The sequence below is a fragment of the Dromiciops gliroides genome, chromosome 3 (assembly GCF_019393635.1).
Source record: "Dromiciops gliroides isolate mDroGli1 chromosome 3, mDroGli1.pri, whole genome shotgun sequence".
NCBI classification, from domain to species: Eukaryota; Metazoa; Chordata; class Mammalia; order Microbiotheria; family Microbiotheriidae; genus Dromiciops; species Dromiciops gliroides.
The window spans coordinates 41,331,048-41,353,772 of NC_057863.1; the positions used below are offsets into that span (position 1 = coordinate 41,331,048).

General features: G+C 39.2%; 1 protein-coding gene across 10 annotated transcripts in view; it reads right to left on the bottom strand.

The window, feature by feature from the left end:
• PEX5L (peroxisomal biogenesis factor 5 like) overlaps window positions 1-22,725 on the bottom strand; it is a 283,585-nt gene that overhangs the window by 78,736 nt on the left and 182,124 nt on the right. For 8 of the 10 annotated variants that reach the window (XR_006355533.1, XM_043991868.1, XM_043991865.1 and 5 more), the window contains 4 exons: window positions 21,500-21,611; window positions 11,929-12,123; window positions 6,285-6,411; window positions 5,013-5,109 (listed from right to left, as the gene is read on the bottom strand). Coding sequence is in view for 9 of the 10 variants with exons in the window: in XM_043991868.1 (XP_043847803.1) it covers window positions 5,013-5,109; window positions 6,285-6,411; window positions 11,929-12,123; window positions 21,500-21,611 (531 nt within the window). In the remaining variant the exon portion in view is untranslated. The remainder of the gene's footprint in view (window positions 1-5,012; window positions 5,110-6,284; window positions 6,412-11,928; window positions 12,124-21,499; window positions 21,612-22,725) is intronic. The other 2 variants (XM_043991869.1, XM_043991866.1) reach the window with 1 other exon arrangement.

The following is a 22,725-nucleotide window of genomic DNA, read 5'->3' on the forward strand; positions in this document are numbered from 1 at the left end:
GCTCTTGGGTTCCAAAGACAAAAATTACTCTTTTTGTTGGTCAGTCATTTTTTAGTCATGTCTAACTGTTCGTGGCCCCATTTGAGGTTTTCTTGGCAGAGATACAGGGATGGTTTGCCATTTCCTTTTCCAGCTCATTTTACAGATGAGGAAACTGAGGCAAACAGGGTCGAGTGACTCGACCAGAGACACATGGCTAGAAAGTGTCTAAGGCCATATTTGAACTCACAAAGTTGAGTCTTCCTTACTCCAGGCCTGGTGCTCTATCCACTGTGCCACCTAGCTACCTTGTGTTTGCTACAGGAATCATGCTATCAGTCAAGTATGTCTTTTGCTTACAGGAATATGAATTCTGCCCATGTCATCAGAAACACTTGCCTTGTGTAACAAGAGGCATACCTGTATCAGGTATAATGGAGATGGGGTAAGTGAGTATGGAGGCAGCCAGCAGGAGAATCAGTGGTGTATTAATAAGGCAAGGGAATGTTGTGTTTCTATGGTAACTGATGACCCCAGCTAATCCTCCTCCCCCACAGGGAGGCATATAATGTCCTGCCTCCCACCAAGCCTCCTCTTCTGCTCAAACAAACATTTTGTTGCTGTGTTAAATTGTCCCAAGCATCCAGGTTTATGTAACAGGCAACACCTACTTCTGCAGAGTGCAAATCTCCAAGGTACCTATGAAGAAACATCTCGGTTTGGCTTTAGGGAAAGTTGTCATTTCAAAGGAGGATATATTTAGAAAGAGCACATGGGAAGAAAAGATGTTTTTCATGGTACATTCATTATGCATAAAAATTACATGCCTTGGAATCTTAAATAAAGAAGTTATATTCATGGTTCCAAGGAAGGGCTTGGAACAGTAACCTAGGACTTTCCCATTGGGGAGCATGGGGTGGGGGCATTGGTAGAATGTAATAGCCTTGAGGACGAGACCTGTGCTTTTGCCTTTCTTTGTATCCCCAGTGTTTAGCACAGTGCCTAGCCTATGGTAAATGGTTGTTGACTGACTAATTGGTAATGCAACAGAGATTTCTAATTATTTGTACCATCTTTCAACATTTCCCTATCTTCCTGGGTCTCTAGCAGTGTGGTTTGGCAGGAAGAGAAAGGGTGGTATAGGGGAAAGAGGGCTTGCTTGGGGGTTATCTGACCTGAGGTTGAATCCTGTTTCTACCAGTGATTATTTTTATGACTTTGGACAAATCAGTGATTCTCTCTGAGCCTTAGTTTCCTCATCTGTAAAATCAAAGGGTTGTACTAAATGACCTTTGAGGACCCTTAAGGCTCTTAATTTATCACTCTACGACCATGGACAAGTTGCTGCATCTTTGGTCCTCAGTTTCCTCATTTGTAAAATGGAAGGATTAGACTAGGGTTGGCTTCTGATGTCCCTTCCAGCTCTAAACTGATGAGTCTATAATAACAATAGCTAGAATTTTTAGAACACTTTGAGAAGGTAAAGCACTTTATATGTGTTAGCTCATTTATCCATGATCTTGAGTTAGAGGTGCTAGGTTCAAATCTTAGTTTTATGATTTGCTTACTCTTTGGATGAATTGAGGAAAATCATGTGGGAGGGTAAATAGAGTGATGGGCCTAGAGCCAGGAAATCTTAGCTTCAAATGTTATTGACCTTGGGAAAAATCACTTTAACCTCTTGGCCTCCATTTCCCCATCTGTAAAAGTAGGATGATAATAGCATCTTCCTCTCAGATTGTCTGATTCAAATGGGACAAAGGAAGTCGAGTACTTAGCAATAGCACCATGAGCATATGTTCTTTTCCCTTTTCCCACACAGTTTTGAATTCTTCTAAGTGTATATATTTTCAGAGCTTTGTTTCACATAGTTTGGAAGTAATGAGAGTTTAGCATGGTGACATCTGTGAAAATGTTGTTCTTAAATTTTTGTGGCTTTATCCACTGATAGATAATCCCTCTGAGGGATTGTGGGTGACAGGCTTGTTTGTAATGGTGCTTCAAGCCCAGCCTCATTTATTTGTGCATAATAATACTTTAGGGTTTACACTTATAGTATGGGGATTTATCAAATAGGTTCAAATCCTACCTCTGATTTATACTGACTGTGTGACCTTGGGCAAGTCACTTAGCCTTAAGGCAATGCTCTAAAACTCTCCTTGGCAGAAGCATTGCTTATTAATGGGAGGTTATATGTTTTGCTTGTTTTTTTTTTTTTACTGGGAGTTTCCTATTCTGATGAAATCCCAGGTTTGGACCAAAAATTTTAACATTTTCCTTATTATATAGTACCAGTATAAGGGAACTGAATCAATGAGAGGTAGCTACAGAAAGAATCAGAATAGTAGAGAAGACTAAGAAATAAGTTTTGGGATAGTGACAGTAAATTTTCAGGAATCTTCCTGAGAACAGAGATTATACACCGTAAAAGTCACATGCAAATAAATTCCTTTGCACTTGCTTTCTCCTAGACATGCAATACTTTCCCAGGCTTCTTTTTAGTTTGTGCATTACCTTCTGCAGTACTCCTTTTCTTCCCTCTAGCCCAAGCTGATGTTCTCCACAGCCCCCAACCCTCCAAATGTATGCACGTCGGCTCCCCTGTTAGAATGTAACCCCTTTGAAGACAGGGGCTGTTTTCATTTTTGACTTTGTATCTTTACCACCTAGTAAGCACATAGTAGGTGCTTACTAAAAGGCTTGCTGATGATTGATTGGACTTGCAGTCCTTCCTAATCATTCTACTTCAATGAGTTGCATCAAGCACATTCTAGGAGATAGGGAAATGTTTTTCTGGTTCTTATTCTGGAGAAAGACTGATTTAAATATGGGTCAAGACACACCTTATGACCCTCAGATGGGCCATGTCATGCTGGGGTTTTAAGCCTGATCTTTCACATGGCATAGATCCTTGGTGACTCACTCTGATCTTTGAGTGGCTCCTACATCTGTTGACTTGATCTCAGACAATCTTTCTTGTTCAGGCACATTTTCTTTAACCCCCCTCCTTCTCTAACTTTTGACCAGGAAAATTTCCCATCCCCTCCATTTCATTTGTAAGCCAAAAAAGAACCACAAAATTGTAACTGATTAACATAAGAAGAGGTGAGGGAATAATTTTTAAAAATCAAAGGCAAGAAAAACAATAAGTTTTCAAGTGAAATGAGACAAAATAAAGAACCAGTTCCATCAAAGTCTAAAATCCTTGACAGATCCCTAGTCCCATTTGGAATCTCCACAGAACATTCCATCTATCTCTGTATCCTCCTCGAATTATAAGTTCTTTTCTTTAAGTCTCATCATTCAAGAAACAATTCCTCTATGGCAAAATACATTATGAATCCAAAATGAGTCAATAGTTTTGGACTCAACCATCAACAATTGAAACTCAACTGGCTTACTTACAATTTGAAAACACTTTTTTTTTCTAGTGATACAATTGGGGTTAAGTGACTTGCCCAGAGTCACACAGCTAGTAAATGTCAAATGTCTGAGGGTGGATTTGAACTCATGTCCTCCTGAATCCAGGGCCAGTGCTCTATCCACTGTGCCACCTAGCTGCCCCGAAAACACTTTCTAATATCTTAGTGTGCCATAGAGGATAGAAACAAGAACACTTCATTTTAAGTCTCATCTTTGACATCTAGTGGCTCCAATTCACTTAAGTTCTCTGTGCTCTAAGCAACTTTTCAAGGCTCTAACTTGCTGTGTGGGAATTGATCTGGGAGTTCCTTTCACCAAGGAAATCACAGGTCCAGACTATGTTCAAGGCATTCCCAAACTTAGACTAGATGATATCAAAGGCTTCCTGGAGGAAGAGGTATTTGAAATGGGCTCTAGAGTGCTTATAGAATTCAGCAGGTGAGGGGGTGGGAAGAAACCTGCTCCTCCCCAATATTTCATGCATAGGACCTGTGCCAATTCTATCAATCATCATTTGATGGACGGAGAGAGAGAGATACTTTGTGTAAAGGCAGAGATATATTCTATATTTTTATATTTCTAGTATTGCTTGCTACATTGAACAATGATTTGACTCATAAAATTCAAATCAAAAAGCATTAAAGGAAGGAAGGAACAAAGGAAGGAAGAAAATAAACATTTTATGTGCTAGGCATTGTGCTAAGTATTTTACCAATTTCTCATTTGATCCTAACAACAACGCTGGGTGGTAGGTAGTATTACTATCCCTATATTATAGTTGAGGTAACTGAGGCATAAAGAGGTTACATGACTTGCCCAGGGTCTCATTGCTAATAAGTGTATGAGGCTGGATTTGAATTCAGGTCTTCCTGCCTTCAGGCCCAGAGCTCTATCCACTGTACAATCTAGCTATCTCAAAATGCCTTTATTGAATGACTACCACATGACAATCACTGCACTAGCTTTTGAGGACATAAACAAAAGAGAAATAGTGACTGCTTTCAAGGAGTTTAAATTCTGCACCTCAGTAAGTCCTTATCAAATGACTGAATAGCAAGGTGAAATGACCAGCCCAGATCCATCATCTGTCTTCAGACCACCTTTAGTATCAAATGTGTAGTGATGGTCTAATCACTACGGAAATGCTGAACCAACTTCTCTTTCCTACTTTCTTTTCACTCCTGCCAGCTAATGAGCACACTGGTTTATAGTACCTTGTGCCAGAGTCAAAATGTGAATGAACACGCCAAATGCAATTTCCTCTTTCTTGTGTTATGTTACATAAATAGTGGGAATGTTAGAGTAGAACAGATTCCGTATCGCAAAATCACGAAACAGTAAATGGTGGAACAAGGGGAAAAAAGTGTGAGGTACACAGTGAATTTCATTAGCACGTTGTTCAGCCAAATATAAAATCAGAGTTATTTAAGGCACAGAGAATGAGAAGACTTGAGAATGCCATGGAACATAATATCCAGGACACATTTCAAACCCTATCAATACAATCCAGATAGACTTCATTCACAACTACCTCCTATTTAAAAAGAACAAAAATTTAAAAAGTTGAACATGGATCACGCTTGGAAGAGAGGGAAAATTGGTTTTGTTACCTGTGCTGGAGGCACTAAGTCTAAATCTGGAGCTGAGTCAGAATTGAGGGCACTTTTTCCGCTAGTCAATTCTGGCTGAGATCTACTCTCCGAAGACCTACAAAGGAAGAGTTTAATCAATTTATGTAGCTTGAGAAACATAAAATACAGCTCTCCTATGGATGGCCAACCAAGAATCCTAGTTAATTTTGTTTAAATACTATTTGTTGGTTAATAGAGACTTCAATGGTATTTTGATGAAGAAAATAGTTCTCCATCCTGTCCACTTGGCTCTGTTTAGTATTTAAGTGACTGCAATGTGAAACCCCACTCTCTTGTATTGATCCAGGGTTCTGTCCAATCATGTGAAGAAAATAAACAATAACCATAACAGTGTCCTTACAGAAGCCATGCTGGCTTATTAAACAAATATTGCTTTTCTTGGGACACTTCTCAGCCAATGTCACAAGTGTTATTTTATCCCTGTACAACACTGAGATGTCATTCTGAGTGGAGATGCATAGGAGTAACTGGAGACAGGAACATTTTGTGCCTTGAAAAGCTTGAAAAATGTTGCTGCTTCTCAGACCTCTTAACAACACATCGTCACGCTCACCCACTAAATAGTCCTAATATGTAAATTAATATAAATGGGGATGACCAGTGTAGCCAGAGAATGTAATTTTAAAAAGGAAAACCGGGGCGGCTGGGTGGCACAGTGGATAAAGTGCTGGCCCTGGATTCAGGACGACCTGAACTCAGATCCGGCCTCAGACACTTGACACTTACTAGCTATGTGACCCTGGGCAAGTCACTTAACCCTCATTTCCCCACAAAAAAAGAAAACCATCGATATTGAAAGAATCATACACCAGCTAGATGTGGTAGAACTCTCTGGGCACATTTGGCCAATTTAGTCAATTTTGCAGTCATTTGCCTATGATGAATATGTCTGTGGTACCAGAAATCTGGATAGATGCCTTTTTTTATTTTTATTTTTTTTTTATTTTTATTTTTATTTTTATTTTTTGCGGGGCAATGGGGGTTAAGTGACTTGCCCAGGGTCACACAGCTAGTAAGTGTCTGAGGCTGGATTTGAACTCAGGTACTCCTGAATCCAAGGCCGGTGCTTTATCCACTGCGACACCTAGCTGCCCCCTCCTTTTTTTATTTTTTATTTTTTTTTGACATGACCTAGAATTGTGTGGCCAGGTGTTTGCTACTGCCTCACATGTGGTAGGCCTTCACCAAATACAGGCTCGCGGAATTGAAGGACTTCAATTCTGATATTACCATAAAAGTTCTTTTGATCCAGTCCTGGATGATGTTGACTTGCTCTCTGCCATGGCATGGCCCTTGCTGTTCCTGTCTCCATGAAACTTAACTTCATCCCATTTATCCAGTTGTGTTTGAATATCTACTGGGAAAAAAAGATTATTGAACTAATTGCACTGAGAAAAAGAGTAACAAAATGTCTCCTTTCTCTTTCCCCTACTGAATGCATGACAGTTAAAGCAGCGTAATGATAATAGTGGACAGATATTTATTGAGTATATTAAGGTTTATAAAATACTTTACATCTATACATTAATGACTAGAACATGAAACTTGAAGTAAGAAAAATCTGGATTCCAATTCCAGTGCTGCCTGGTACACTGGCTCTGTAATGCTGGGCAGCCCATTTAAACTCTCTGAGCCTCAGCTTCTTCACCTGTAAAGCGGGGTTTAATAGTAACAACCTCAGAATAGTGAAGGTCAGATGAGGTAATTTTCACCAATTGCTTTGCACACCTTAAAAGGCTAAAGAAATAAGCTAGCATATGAATGAATGAATGAACTCTGTTTTTTAAATAGCCAACAGCTGTTGAGGTATAGAGGTCTCCCTATAGCTACTAGTCCCTTTCACTAAGGGATTATCTTCAAACCTCTGTGCCCCCTACCAAGGAGCATTCATTTCCCAAAGGATAATAGTCTCACTCCCTACATTTATTTTTAGCATGGTGATATACTGAGACTATGGAAAACTACTTAACTAGGCAACTGGGTAAGCATTGAAGTGACCTACAAAACTGAAGTGACTATCTTGATCTTGTGGAAAAGCCCAAGATAGATCTTTCTATCACACCCACTTTCCTACCACGAGCCAAAGTATACCCCTTAGCCTTCTGGTGATATATGACTTTGATACAGGGCTTTAAGTTTCCAAATTCCATTAAGATGAGTCGATACTGCAAAGAGAAGGAAGGAAACAGAATGATAGCTGCCTTCAAGCATTTGAAGACAGTCCTTCAGTAGAAGAGCAATTAGGGTTTTCTTTTTGCTTGGCTCTAGAAATCAGATCTAGGAGCAAAGTATGGAAATTGCAGAATGACAGTTTAGGCTTGATATAAGGACAGCTATCCTAAAAACTAGAACTGTTTCCAAATATGAGAAGATAGAGGTAGGAGGAACCCCTTTGCCAGAGATCTTGAAAAAGAGATTGGATGAGCACATATAGAGGATGCTGTAGGGAACATTTGGGGGATTGTGGGTCAGACCAGATGGCCGCCGAGGTTCTGTCTAACTTGAAGAAACTGTCATTCAGAGAAATGGAAATAAGCAGAACAGGAGTTCTTAATCTTCTTGTGTATGTGCGTAATGGACCCATTTGGCAGTTTGACAAAGCCCAATATAACTGTGGTTTGTTGCCTACATTCAATATGGAAGAAGATACTAAATTTCAGTTCAAGGTTAGTGAAAATAAGGATGATTTTTTTTCCTGATAGAAGATCGTGGACCCCTGAAATCTCCTTGGGGGTCCATGGATCCCAGGTTAAGAATTCCCTTTGTAGAAGAATGGTGTATCTTTTTGGGGAGCGCTATTGAAAAATGTATTTTGATTACTCCTAGTGGTTTATTTGTAGTGCTATCTTAGCTATGCCACTGTATCTTCAGTGCTTTCTTGTTTAATTAAAACTAAGAAATCATATTAGTGTCATGATTATAATCAGAGAGGTGAACTGTTGTTTTCCAAAAGCATTGTTATTAGGTGAAAAAACAACTTGAGATTCTGAGGATTTCCTCCCTCAGCTGCTGGCTTCCTGGCTTCAGTGAGGAGTAGACTCTTGTGGTTGTCTTTGGTGTCCAGTCTCTCCACTGGAGGAAAATCTGCCCGACAAATTGATGCAAGGGGAATTAAGACCTGCCATTTTATTATCTCTAAGGATGAAGGGATTTAAAAAAGCATGAGGGAGACCAAAGAAACAGGCAACCAAGAAGGCTAAGAACACTTAGAAAATTTATCTGTGGCCTAATTCTTTAGGATAAAGGAAGGTCTTAGCAAGTAGTCTGCCTCCTAGTCCTAACTATGCTAAATAAAGAGTTGGGTAAACTTGGGCAACTTGACCCTTCTCTCTGGGTTGCTATTTTTTTATCTGTAAAATACAATCATCATAGATTTGAAATATAAATTTTAAATACTATTTTATTTTTTCTAATTCCACATAAAGACAATATTTAACATTTGTTTTGAGATAAAATCTTGAGTTCCATATTTTCTCCCTCCCTGCCTCTCCTTCCTCCCATCCCTAAGAGGGTAAGCAATTTTATATAGGCTATATATGGGCAATCATGTAAAACCCATTTCCATATTAATCATGTTGTAAAAGAAGAAATGAAACAAAAGGGAAAAAAGCATGAAAAAATAAGTGAGAATAGTATGCTTTGATCTGCATTTAGACTCCATCAGTTCTTTCTTTGGATTGGGGATTTAAAGCTGGAAGGAACCTCTGTGTTCAGTTAGTCTAACTTTCTTCCTTTTACATATAAGGAAACTAAGGCACAGGGAGGTTGAGGCAAGTTACCCCCAAGATCACACAGGGAGTAGGCATCAGAGGCAAATTTGAACCCAAGTCCATTGCCCCTAGAATCAGTATTCCTTTCACTACATTACCCTTCTGGATTTGAGGGTTGCTCAGGTTCCCTTTGCTCTAAAATTTTACAATAGAGAGAATGTTGTAGGATATTTTCCTAAGAAGCCCTAGGGTTCTGGTAGGTGTTATTGGTTCATTTGGAATGAACCAAGATAGGAGATAGTGGTGAGGATGGAGGTGATCAAGTAAACATGTACCGTAAGCTCGTCTTTCTTCCAAAGAAGGGGAATTGAAAGAAGAGATGGGGAGAGAAGACTGTGTGCAGCTGCCCTTCAATCAGAACCATATGCTTTTGTCTTGGCTACATCCTTCCTGCCAGGAGACCTCTGGTGCACATCTGGCTTAATACTTGTGGAAAGTTCCAAGCCTTTGCATTTAGTCAATCTAGCATTGTGTTCTCCAGGGAAGAACACAGGTAAATAAAACGCTCCTGTAGACTTTACTCTGAACACACAGTCTTGAATCTGAAAGAGGCTAAGGGACTTTCATAGCCTTTTGGTTTTCTGTGACCTCAGGTTGATGCAGGTAAATTCTTAGCCAAAGTGTGCATTTGAGGGCAGGGAAGTAGGGAGGAAGGAGTGAGGAGAGACTGGTGAGATTTTCCCTATTTCCCTGATGCAGTCTCTGTCTCTGTACACTTCTGTATCCCAAAGCAACAATGGTCTGCTTCCTACTCCCTCTATCCTTACCAGGAGCCAGTGTAACACTTGACTTACTAATAACATCTGACTTTGATATATGTGCTTTAAGGTTAACAAAACATTTCAAAGACATTAGTGATTTCACTACTCCACCTAGGAAGGTGCTATTAGAATGTAAGCTTTTTGAAGGGAGGGGTTGTTTCCCCCCTTTTTTGTGTCTCCATCACTTTGCCCAGTGCCCTGGCACTTAATAAGTTCTTGTTGACTATTATTATGCCCATTTGTACAGATGCAGAGACTGAGACTCAGAGAGGTTAAGTGACTTGCCCAGGGACACACTACTAATAAGGTTCAGAGACAGGTCTTGAACCAAGCTCTTCTTGATGGGAAGGCCAGGGCTTTATCCACTATACCACACTGCCTTTTTCATTTCTCATCACCTCCCATAGATCATTTATTAATGCTGTTTCCCATTTCTCCTTTCTCCCTTACCAAGCCAGATAACCCCTCTATTTCAGGGAATTACTTTTATGGTATTTTCCCCTTTCTTTTTATGGAAAAATTTTGAGCTGGGGATTATGAAGGCAAAAATCCACTACCCACTCCTTACAAACAACTTCAGAATTCTCTCGTTGCTGCACAGAACTTCAGGGCCATGAAGGCTGCCACGGCCAGTGGAAGCCAGAAACTATCAATGCTGCTGCTTTAGAGACAGGAGGAAGACAGAAAGGGCAATGCTTAGCAGCAGATGCATCTCCTCCCGAGGAGAGTTCTGGCCTGGGATCCCACTTCTGATGCTTCCTAGCTTGGTGGCCATGGCCAAGCCACTTCCCTTTCTCTAAGCCTTAGTTTTCCTGTCTGTAAAATGGTCTGTTGATTCATGTGGCGTTTATTAGATGACCACTACGTGCCAAACATTGTGCTAGGCACTGGGGGCACAAATCAATGAATCAACCACCTTTTAAGTGCCTATCATGTGGAAGGATCTGTGCTAGGCACTGGGTATACAAAAACAAAAAGGAAACCATGTCTGGCCTCAAGGAGCTTACATTTTGCTGGGGAGGCAGTGGAGAGGGGCAGATGACCTTTACTGTCCTTTCCAGCCCTCAGTAGATGATGTGATGACCCTCTGACGTGAGAATGATGCATTAGCAAGAATACTCAATTTGGAGTCCAAAGACCTGGGTTCAAATCCTGTCCCTGCCTCTTACTTCTTTTGTGACATTAGTTTCTGTGGGTCTTATTTTTCTCACCTGTAAAGAGAGTGGGTGGGAGTAGATGACCTCAGGTCTCTTCTAGATAAAAATCTATGATTCAATGATTAGAACCTTGGTTTCCTAATGTATAAAATGAGGAATATAGATTGGATGATCTATAAAGTTCCTTCTAGTTTTTTTTCTGTTGGGAGGTTTATTAGATTATTATTTTTTTTGGTGAGGCAATGAGGGTTAAGTGTCTTACCCAGGGTTACACAGCTAGTAAGTCAAGTGTCTGAGGCTGGATATGAACTCAGGTCCTCCTGAATCCAGGACCAGTGTTCTATCCACTGCGCCACCTAGGTGTTCCCAAATAATAAATTTTAAAAAGTAATAAAAAATTCCCTTCCAACTTTAAAACCATGAGCCTATGGTATAAGAGTGATATGTTAGAGAGAGAACTTGATTTGAAATTAAAGGACCCGAGTTCAAACCCAAGCTTTGCCATATACGTAACCTATGTGACTCTTTTGGTCTGTTTCCTCATCTGTAAAATGGGAGGAGGGGTGGACCAGATGACATCAGAGGTCACTTTGGGCTCTAGATTTAAGATGCTCTGATCTAAGCTTCTGACTTCTCATCTGTTCAGTGGCAGTAATCTCACCCATGATGCCTGCCTCACAGTTTATTTCAAGGTTCAAGTGAGATGATGACTATATAGACCTTCAAGGGCTCTAATTGTCAGTGACTGCTACTGCCTGTGGTGTCTTCATTTATAACTCAACCTATACTCAGATGGTTCTTTGAATCTATATATGAGATTGCCAGTCACTGACATGTCTGTCTCTCAACCTAGGCTATAAAGTCTGAGTGAAATCAGCTCAGTGGCGCACAACTGGCTCGATCTGCTTACCTTGGCTCATGTTTTTCTATTATTGATGTAGCTTCTCCCTTGTTGCATTGGCACTCATGCGATGTTAAGCCTTGTGAGGCACATATGGCTGGGGAGCTGTTATCCTCCTTAGCACTGACTAGGAGGACCCATCTGCAGGGTGCACAGCTCTGGGGGCCGTGCGAATCAAGTGAAGCAAACATGGTCTGTTTAGCAGTACGGCGCAATTCAGTGGCAGCCAAATCCACAGCTACAGCCCCAGCTGCCTCTGTAGCACATGAATGTGATTAACCTTACCTAAATCTAACGATGATGTCTCTGGGATTCTCAGAGGCTGGCCTCTCTGTTCCGCATCAGCGCTGATAAGGTCAGAACCATCAGCCTTCTTCTTGTGGCTCGAGGCCTTTGGCGTAGCCTCTAGCTTCTTTGTTTTGTTTTGGGTTTGGGACACAGGATCACTCAGGTCCAAGAGATCTAAACCTGTTGATAATACTGTCCAAGATATCAGATGTTAAGTTAATCCCACTTGTTGTTATTAGACTGTACTTATTGCTATTAAGTCTCACTTACTGCTATTAAAATCACCATGGTATTTTATTTTTTTTTCACAAAGGCTTCTGTTAGCTAAGTATTATTGACTTTGAATCTAAAATGTGTATCAGAACCAACCAAATTAAATGGACTTACATTTAATAATTTGATATAAATTTATAAGGACTGAATCTCTCTGGCCAGATAGATACCAAATACAAGTGAAGTGAACAGAGCATCTACTTTTGAGTTAGGAAGACCTAGGTCCAATTCTTGTCTCTGACACCTATTGACTGAGTGACCGAGCAATTTACGTACCTCTTATTGTCCTGGCAACTCATTAAGACAAAGTTGAAGAGAGGTAGCTAGACTACAATGGTGAAGGGAATTACTACACTGGAAGTCCCTCACACTGATGAAATCATAGGTCCAGACCACCCCCCTCCACCTCCCCTCCAAAACCATAATGATTTAGGACTCATATAGATGATTCATTTGAGAAATGCCATAGTGTTTGACATGACAGAAAGCAATTAAAACACAGTCAGATGTGACCTTACCATTTTTGAAATTCCAAAAGCAATGAAAAAAGTAATAAACTCCAACCTGAGTTATAGGTACTTTTATAAAGAACTATTTTAGGATGCAGTTTTCTTATCTCTCACTGAGGGTTATGTTTTCAAAGGGATACGGTAAAGATTTAGTTACAGGAGTCCCACAGAATTTAATTATCTAAGAACAATTTCCCCTGCTACTCTTCACCTAAGAAATAATACCATACTCAATACAATACAGAGCTTGCAAACAAGTCATTTAACAGCAAAAAACCTAGTTAAGAGTTGGAAGGGACCTTAGAGATCACAGTCTCATTTCCTACTTTACCATACAAAAATTCCCTCTACAAACAGGAGGAAGTTTCATATAGTGGAAAGATCCCAGTTGGTGTCAGAAGGAGCTGGCTTCAAATCCTTAGCTTTGTTACTTTAGTACCTGTGTGACCCTGAACAAATCACTTAGCACGTCTGCTTCTTATTTTCATCATCTAAAAAATGAAGGGGGACAGCTAGGTGGCACAGTGGATAGAGCACCAGTCCTGGATTCAGGAGGACCTGAGTTCAAATCTGGACTCAGACACTTAACACTAGCTGTGTGACCCTGGGCAAGTCACTTAATCCCAATTGCCTCAAAAAAAATGAAGGGGTTGGGTTAGATGGCTTCAGAAGGGCTGTCCAACTTTAGGACTATGATCCTATTTAAATTTTACTGAGGGTCGCCTTCCACCTACTATTTACGTACTTCTGGTCACATGGAGCCCCTTGAGGACAAAGATAATTGTATGGATCTTAACCTCTTTTGGTATCAGTTTCCTTGTCTGCATTATGAGGGGGTTGAACTTGACAGCCTCTGAGGCCCCATGTATCTCTAGAACTATGAATCCTATAATCTTTGAAAGTCAATTAGCACCCTGAACAATGCTTTTTAGAGTAGTTGTTTAATATGTTATTTTAAAAATCGAATTGAATTACTGCATGAGGCAGACCATGACATTTTTGCACAACTCTAATCGTTAGAAAGCTATGTGTATTTCTTTTGCCAATAAATATTTGACCATTTTCCTTTTTAGTAAAATTTCTGAATAGTTTTCTCTACCCAAGACAATTTTAGATTTTTGAAAAATGATGGCTAATAGGGAAGGTGCCACTGGACTCAGTAAGGACATATGGTGTCTTAGTTTTCACGGTGTCTTCAAACTGAAGATCAGTTGTTGCTGTTGTTCCTATCAAAATACTAGTAATATTATTAAGTCTTTTTTGGAGGGTGGTGCAATGGGGGTTAAGTGACTTGCTCAGGGTCACACAGCTAGTAAATGTCAAGTGTCTGAGGCTGGATTTGAACTCAGGTCCTCCTGAATCCAGGGTTTGTGCTTTATCCACTGCACCACCTAGATGCCCCTATGAAGTCATTTTTCAGTTGTTTCTGACTCTCCATGACCCTATTTGGAATTTTTTTTCGATGAAGATACTAGAATGCTTTGCCATTTCCTTCTCTAGATCTTTTTATAAATGAGGAACTGAGGCAAACAGGGTTAATTGACCTGCCCATGGTCATGGCTAGTAAGTGTCTGAGGCTGGATTTGAACAAATAGCTCAATGAAGACAGAGTTTTGGATGTCATACAATTTAGAATCAATGAAAATTCCAGCAGGATTTTGATGATGCCCAGCATACTGATAAGATTTCTAGATCTAAGGAGGGGGATGTTGTGGTACAGTGGAAAGACCATTAGCCCTGGAGTCAGAGGATCTGGATTCAAATCTTACCTTTGATGCTTACTACCTGTGTGACCTTGGGTAGGTCATTTATAGTGGGAATTCTTTTCATATACAGGTTGCACTAGATGGTACTAAGGTTCCTTCTAGGATTCCTTAGTGTCCCTGGGTCTCAGTTTCCTCAAGTTATAAAATGAAGGGATTGAACTCAACAATATCTGAGGTCTTCTTTTTGCTTGAGATCTTTGATAAGTGGGAGAAACCATATAGTTGGCACAGACTCACAGCATCTCATTTTAGATCAAAAGCTATAGAACACCAATATAAAATGTTCCTTTTTTCTTTCTAATTTCAAAACAGATGGGAATTAGTCACTTACCCGGGTATCCCTCAGTGGCAAATTATAGTGAAATATTCTACTTGAGCACAGGAAGTACATGTGTCATGGAATAGTAATTTGGGAATTTTAAATTAATTTCATAGCTTGGTTCCCACCATCCAGGCAGGTTAAAACAGTAAAAAAAAAGGGGGGGGGGGAGAAAATGAGAGCTGTGTCAACACAAAAAGGGGACTTACAAAAAATCCTTTCTTCCCCTCACCAGCACATCTTACTCTCCCTGTGCTGCAAGTCCTTACCTTTGTTCTCTTCCAAGCAACTGGGAAACCCAAAGCCTTGAAGTCCAAAGACATTGTTGGTTACCAAACTGATGAAGGGGGAGGAGAGGCTCAGTGATTAAGTAGGAACTTTGAAGCCAACCAATTTCCCAGTGATTCTGATTTCTAAAGCTTAGCAGGCTGGACTCAGCCTCTCACTCTCTCTTCAAGAGAAATGGTGCTCAAGCTACTTTCTTGTGGGTTGGTCCCTTTGGTTGGGACTTAAAAAATATATGAGCCTGATGGCTCCATAGGTATATCAAAGACTGTATGCCTTGTCAGAGAAGACAGTTGTTTTTCTTAACCTAATTTCTAAGATGTTCACTGTAGCTTTGTTTCTTTTCAGACATGCAAAAATTGTGATTTGAAATTCTCTTACATTTATAATTCATCAATACCCAAGCATTTATTAAGTGCTTACTATGTACTAGAACTGTGGTAAGCACCAGGGAGTCAAAGAAAAAGGGAAATTAGCCCTCCTCTTCAAGGAGGGAGAAATGACCATGGTGTTGAAAACCCTAAAGCATTTTATTAATCCTTTACCTTTAGGCATATAATTGAAAATGGGGATCATAGGATTGTTTTAGAGCTGGAAGGGGCTTCAGAGACTATGAATTCTAACTGTCTCATTTTACAGATGAGGAAACCGAGGCACAGAGTTGTTAAGTGACTTACCTAAGTGCCTAAGATGGAATTTGAACCCAGAACTTCTTACTTCAAATCCAGTGCCTTATCTACTACCCCATGTTGCCTCAATTACTCCTTGGCATCAAAATCTAATTTACATTTAAATGAACATAGATGAGTGCTTCTATTTCTTGGACATAGAAAGTAGCAGTGAAGAAAAAGGGAAAAAAGGGGCAGCTAGGTGGCATAGTGGATAAAGCACTGGTCCTGAATTAAGGAGGACTGAGTTCAAATCAAGTCTCAGACACTTGACACTTACTACCTGTGTGTCCCTGGGCAAGTCACTTAACCCTCATTGCCCTGCAAAAAAAGAAAAAAGAAAAAAAAGAGAGTAGCTGCGCAACATTGGTAAGGAAAGGAAACTTGGGAAGTTCCTTACCAATGTCATATGCATATATACATGTGCATATATATCACATATATGTATATATAAATACATATATACTACACACATATGTATTTACATGTGCATACACACATGTGTATACACACATACATGCATACATACATATATACATACAATCTCTGAAACCCTCCCCCTTGGCATCCTTAGTGCTTAATGGAGTCTCTGGTACATTTTTTTTTTTTTAGGCAATGGGGGTTAAGTGACTTGCCCAGGGTCACACAGCTAGTAAGTGTCAAGTGTCTGAGGCCGGATTTGAACCCAGGTACTCCTGAATCCAGGGCCAGTGCTTTAACCACTGCGCCATCTAGCTGCCCCCCCTCTGGTACATTTTTTTATTCTGTAGTTTTTCAGTTGTTTCTGACTCTTTGTGACCTCATTTGGGGTTTTCTTGACAAAGATACTGGAATGGTTTGCTATTTTCTTCTCCAGCTTATTTTACAGATGAGGAAACTGAGGCAAACTGGGTTAAGTGACTTGCCCAGTGTCATACAGTAAGTATTTGAGACAAGATTTGAATTTAAGAAGAAAAGTCTTCCTCCCTCCATACCCGGCACTCTATTTAACTACTTTGTATTTATTGTCTTTATAATTATTCTCTATATAGTTATACATGTCCTAGTTACAGCCCCTATTCCAATGTAAGCTTGTAGTAAGTAAGTGTTATGAAAATTTCTAAGTCACAGTGTTAGATGAAGAAAAAAACCGAAGGCTCCAAGCCAAAAGAAAGTAGTTTTATGGAGAGAGGGATCCTGTCTCACAATAAAGCCAGTCTCAGGTCTAGGACCCAAAGACCTGAGCCTCAGGACCCATGAATATTTATACACAATGACTCTTCCCACAATTTAACACAATTCAAGTGGTACATATACAGTAAGTATGTAATAGGAAGAAAGAAACCATCAGTCGGATAACAGCATTGTTGCTTGCCATTATATATACCCTGTTTAAAATAGCCCTGTCACTAAGTAACAGGCTTATAGCATAGGAAGCCATCTATTGGAATATGTCTTTGCCATTTTGGATGATGGCTCTCTAACCTCTAGTCCTCTGAGTTGTTTTCTACTATCAGAGATTTCCACCATATTGCTTTAAGCCTGACTTTCCTACTTCTTCCTGGCTCTTATTGGTCCCTTTCAGCTCAGAAGTTACTATTTTAGCTATTTCACCTTTAAGCTGATTGGTAGCTATACCTAACCATAATTGGAAGTCAGATAGATGGGTTCTAGGTAAGTGATAGAGTAGAGAAGTTGACAGTATAGCATTTTCATTTGCTCCCGCCAATATCTTTCTTTTTTCATTTTCATTTGCTTAAGCTACTAAATAATATCTAAATATTTTAAATCACAGTTTGTAGTCTATAAACTTATTAATACTACTGCTAAAATACTTGTATCTAAGGGGTGGGGAAAATCTCACTCACATAAGGATGGCTTTCATTCTTCATATTTCTATACCTAGGTCTTCCAGCACCCTGAATGGCATGTAGTAGGTATTTAATAACTGCTTGTTAATTTGTATTTTTATAACTTTATTTAAGGATCATAAGAAGTTTCAGTGAGGCAGCTCAGTGGTACAGTGGAAAGGGGGCTGGATTTGGAGTCAATAAAATGAGCTAAAATCCTGCCTCAGCCACTTTACTAGCTGTGTGACCCTGGACAAGTCACTTACCCTCCTTCGTCTTCAGTTTTCTCATTTGTAAAATTGGGATAATAGTAGCACCATCCTCTCAGGGATATTTTTAAAGGATTAAATGTAAAGCACTTTGCAAACCTTAAAGCGCACTTCAAGCATACATCAAGATTAAGTTTATTCAAGACCTCATCCTAGATGAACTATGAATGCCTTTGGCCTCCTCCAATCTGACTGATGAACAATAGTCAGCTCAGAAGGAATTCCCAATATTTCCAATGCTGATGAAAATAAAGTCGTGTGAATGAGTACTTTTAAAATTTTTTAGTATTTTCATTAATTTTTTTAGTTAAGCAATTATTTTCACTTTCACACTTGTTCCCCAATTGAAAAGAAAAAACCTTTTATTTATTTTAAAATTTAAATTAAATTAAATTTTTTTTTTGGTGAGGCAATTGGGGTTAAGTGACTTGCCAGGATCACACAGCTAGTAAGTGTTAAGTGTCTGAGGCTGGATTTGAACTCAGGTCCTCCTGACTCCAGGGCCGGTGCTCTATCCACTGTGCCACCTAGCTGACCCAAAACAAAACCTTTTAAAACATGCTCCTGGCAAACCTGGCTTATGGCAGCTTGTACAAATGGGACAGAAGGGAAATGGGATGTTAATGTTCTTCTCTGAAATCCCTTCCAACTCTAGGTCAGTGAGGTAAGGACTGTACAGTGCAGCCTGGTCAGATGAGAGCTGTCTAGAAAACAAGTTTTTATTTTTGTTTTTTGGTGAGGCAATTGGGGTTTAGTGACTTGCCCAGGGTCACACAGCGAGTAAGTGTCAAGTGTCTGAGGTCGGATTTGAACCCAGTTCGTCCTGACTCTAGGGCCGGTGCTCTATCCACTGTGCCACCTAGCTGCCTCATGCAGTGTTTTTAAGAAATTGTTTTGATTGTGGGGCAAGATATTATTTATTTTCATCCCTTATTAATCTTTTCTATACAAGTTGTAGCTTCATCCTTTTTTGGTTTCCCAGTTGTGGGACAAACTTCTCACTGGCACTAAGATCCATGGCATTTGGGGGCATTGCGCCATGGTCCCCTTTTTGCCAGGGCTCGCCTTTTACCTTGAACCTTTGCTCATCCCTTTCTGTGCTTAATTGATTCAAGTCTTGTTTCCAAACAAAAACAAAAACAAAACAAAACAAAAATAAAACCAAACCAAACTTCAGTGACTTGGCAATACAGAAGATCTTTTGGTTGCATTTAAAAAATGAAAACCCACCTCCAATCAGTCTGGTGATCATGTGCCCAAGAGAGCTCATCTGTAAAAAGAGCTGGAGAAGGAAGTGTCAAACCACTCCAGTATCTTTGCCAAGAAAACCCCAAATGGGACCATGAAAAGTTGGACATGACTGAAATGACTGACGAACAAGAAATTAAGGTAGTTTGGGAGAGAGGGCAGTGGCCATTGAGAGGATTGGGAAAAACCTCATGTAGAAGATGGTATTTGAACTGTCATGTTGAAAGAGTGGAAAGATACCATGAGGATGTATCAAGGACTTATAATGTTCTGAGAATGTCTCTAAGGGTGTTCTCAGACTATTGAACTGAAAGAACTTCGCAGGCAAGGCATTGCAATATTAGCTTGAGATTTCCTGTATCCTAAGGCATGGCCACCAAAAGTGACCAGAAGGAAATAGAACCATTTAGGCAGCTCTGCTTTGATCTTATGAGCATATGAAGGGTGAAAACTTTAATACTATGTATTTTCCCCCAAATAAACTTGACTTTAATTTCATTTGGGTAAATTATATTAGCTCAAGCCTGAATAACATACAATTTGTCCTCAGTGTTGAGATAAAGAAAAAGTCAAGAAAAATTGAAACTGATGTGGCAAAGAATGAAAACTTAGTGTTTCTTCCAAGCAGAAAATAATTATCTTTTAAAAATGGAAATTAGTAAAGGAGCCACCATTTTAGTTTATCCTTATAATTTATGAGTGCTTCATATTATTTTTATGTTGTTATGCTCTAAAACTATATTAATCTGTCTTGGGTTGGGTTTTTTTGGACTCTCAGAAATTAATCTGTCTTGAGAGGTTACATTTGAAGTAAAACATTTGCCTTCTAAATTGCAAAATGAGGCTTTTTACTATGAAGAGCTCATAAATAAAATGTATTCAAGAAATGAACATTAAAGAACATTAAAGACAGAAGTCCCCAAACACTCTTGTTTAAATAGACTCCTGAGAAGTATATTCCCTGCCTGTATTCTCTATATTCTTGATTGTGTCCAAGAAATTATATATTTTCTTTGTTTTATCAAACTCATTTGGGTCTCAGTTTAGGCTGGCTCCCTCCCATTATACCACATTGTCTCTCTTCTTCATTGATGGCTCCAAAAAAATCTGATTTGAGAAGATGAGGCAACTGGTGGGGAAATACTAAATTGATTTGAAAAGGAAGATATTAAAATGAGTTTTGTTTGACTTTCTAGTATAATATTTTCTCCTAGTATAGTTTTGGGCTTTTGGTTTCTAGCCTTCATTGTCAGAGTTCTCTCTTGCTGGGTGGTTTTCTCAGCATATTAAGAAGCTTAATAAAAGCATACAGTTAGCCAAAAAGCATGGGCCACTGGGCTTGAAGGAAACTGCATGGAAATGATTTATATAGGATGCATGCATGAATGTTCCTTTTCTATATCATGCACAACCAAAATCACATTTGTGTTTTTATTCAAAACACTTTTCTTATTCTTTTTCAGGAATGTCCTTCTAGTTTTATTAATTTTTCTCCTCTTCTTGATAAAGCATGGAAGTAAATTTTATCTATTAGTGATAAAGTTATAAGGATTTAATTATTGCTCAAGTTAATTAATTCTGGTGGACTTATCAAAATTTGTGGATGTGGAATGTGCCCACGTGTGTGCATGCACATGTGAAAATACTAGATTAAGTAAGAAATTAAGTAAACTTTACATCATTATATCAAATCTCATTTCAATTATCTTAAAGGAACCACCCACATTTTATTTTATGAGAATTTTTTTTTTGTAAAACATGGCTGGAGACAAATGGGTCATCTTATTGACCTGAGCAATCTTTTTGTTATGGTGAGATCTTTCAAATGCTATTATTAGTGCATGCACCACCCCCATCCCTGAATCTTACGATTTCATCAGGATAGGAATTCATGCTATGGAAACTCCCTCTGCTGATTTATGGCAACTCATCCAAAATCTATAGTCTTAGAGAGTTTCTGGGGGTACTGAGAAGTTAAGTGACTTATCCAAGGTCACATAGCTAGCCCACACCAGAGGAAGAGCTTTGAACCTGGGTCTTCCTTCTTTTAAGACTAGCAAGCTCTCTATCTATGCCACATGCTTCTCACCCAGTATGAGATATAGACATAAATATAGAGATGGACATATGAAGAGAAAGAAAATTTCTCAACCATGTAGACTCCTTCTTCTTCCATTAAACTGGTCTGGGTACATAAATTACAATTTGTTGCACCATGAAAACTGCTTTGTGGGTTTATATCTATCAGCACATATGGTATTATAAAGCTCTGTTTGGTTGGAAAGAATCTTCTCCCTTTTTGGAAGCAAATATGTAAGTGCACCATGGAAAGAAAATCTGAATTTCATGACAGCCCAAATTAATTTTATCTGAGATCTAATGAGATCAAGAAAATGAATTACCTGCTGTATTTGATGTTACTGGCCTGGCAATTGCTTCTGCTTTGGTTTCACAGAGAAAGTCATCGATGGAAGGGCTTAGGAGGGGTCTGCTTTCTTGCTGCTCATTCACCAGCTGAGAACAAATGAGTACAGGTATCAGAAAGCTTGACTTAGCTGCAGAACCAGACCAATTACGATGCAGCCTTGCAACAAAAGGGGAATAGCAAGCCTACCGAAAAAAAAAATAAACCAACCAAACAAAAAATGAGCCTTTCAGCACTATCAAGGTTCTCCCCACCATTTCCCCCATGCAGCTATCTTTAATTTTAAAGCTTTTAATTTAAACTTTCCCCACACTCTGGAAGGACCTTTGAATCATTTTGCATTTGTTATAATGCCATTGGGACTCTTGTTCAGCCTTGATTATTCATAGCCAATCCTTGATTTCTCACAGGCAAACCAAGAAAATAAGCCACATCGAGAGTAGCAGGAATGGCTTCTGTTTCACAGTATACATCTCCTAGTTAGGATGACCCAATAATAATGCATACTTGTATTCCTGTGTGCTTGTGAGATATCCCAACACACATATGTACTTATACTCCCTCTTATCTAAATAAAGAAACATTCTAAGTTCATTTTGTATCGTCTTGTGTTGAATGGAAACACCACTTTATTATGGTACTATTGAAAAGGGTGACGATTGCACAAGTGCTTTGTGTAATAGTTGTGTCCCTGAAAAGGTGATGGGCCAATGAAATTTTTATCAGTCACACTCCCTCTTGTTTTCCATTCAATGGCAAAGATTCTGTCATTGGTTTCTCACTGGTTTCTAATTCCCAGGAGGCTCCTAATACTTTATAAATAGTTTGCCTCTATGCTTTTTGGGGTAGCTACTTTCAGTTTTGGCTCTCTATCTGCATTGCCTAAGACAGTGCCTGGCCATCTTTGGTTAATGATCTGAGATCAAATACTGGAGTTTACAAGGGAAGTCATTTAAAGCAACCCTTTGAGGAACCCATTTGGAAACTGAAATCTTCCTATGTGATTTAACTACTCACCCTGTAATTTACCTTCTTTGGAAGATTGGATTGTTATTGTTATTATTATTATTATTATTGTTATTGTTGTTGTTGTTGACTTCTTAAGATGGATCATGCATTTCTAGTTTGTTACTTGGGGGAGGGAGAACAATGGACTAAAAAATAGCTAGATATTTCACATATATTTAGGAAGCTAAATTAGAA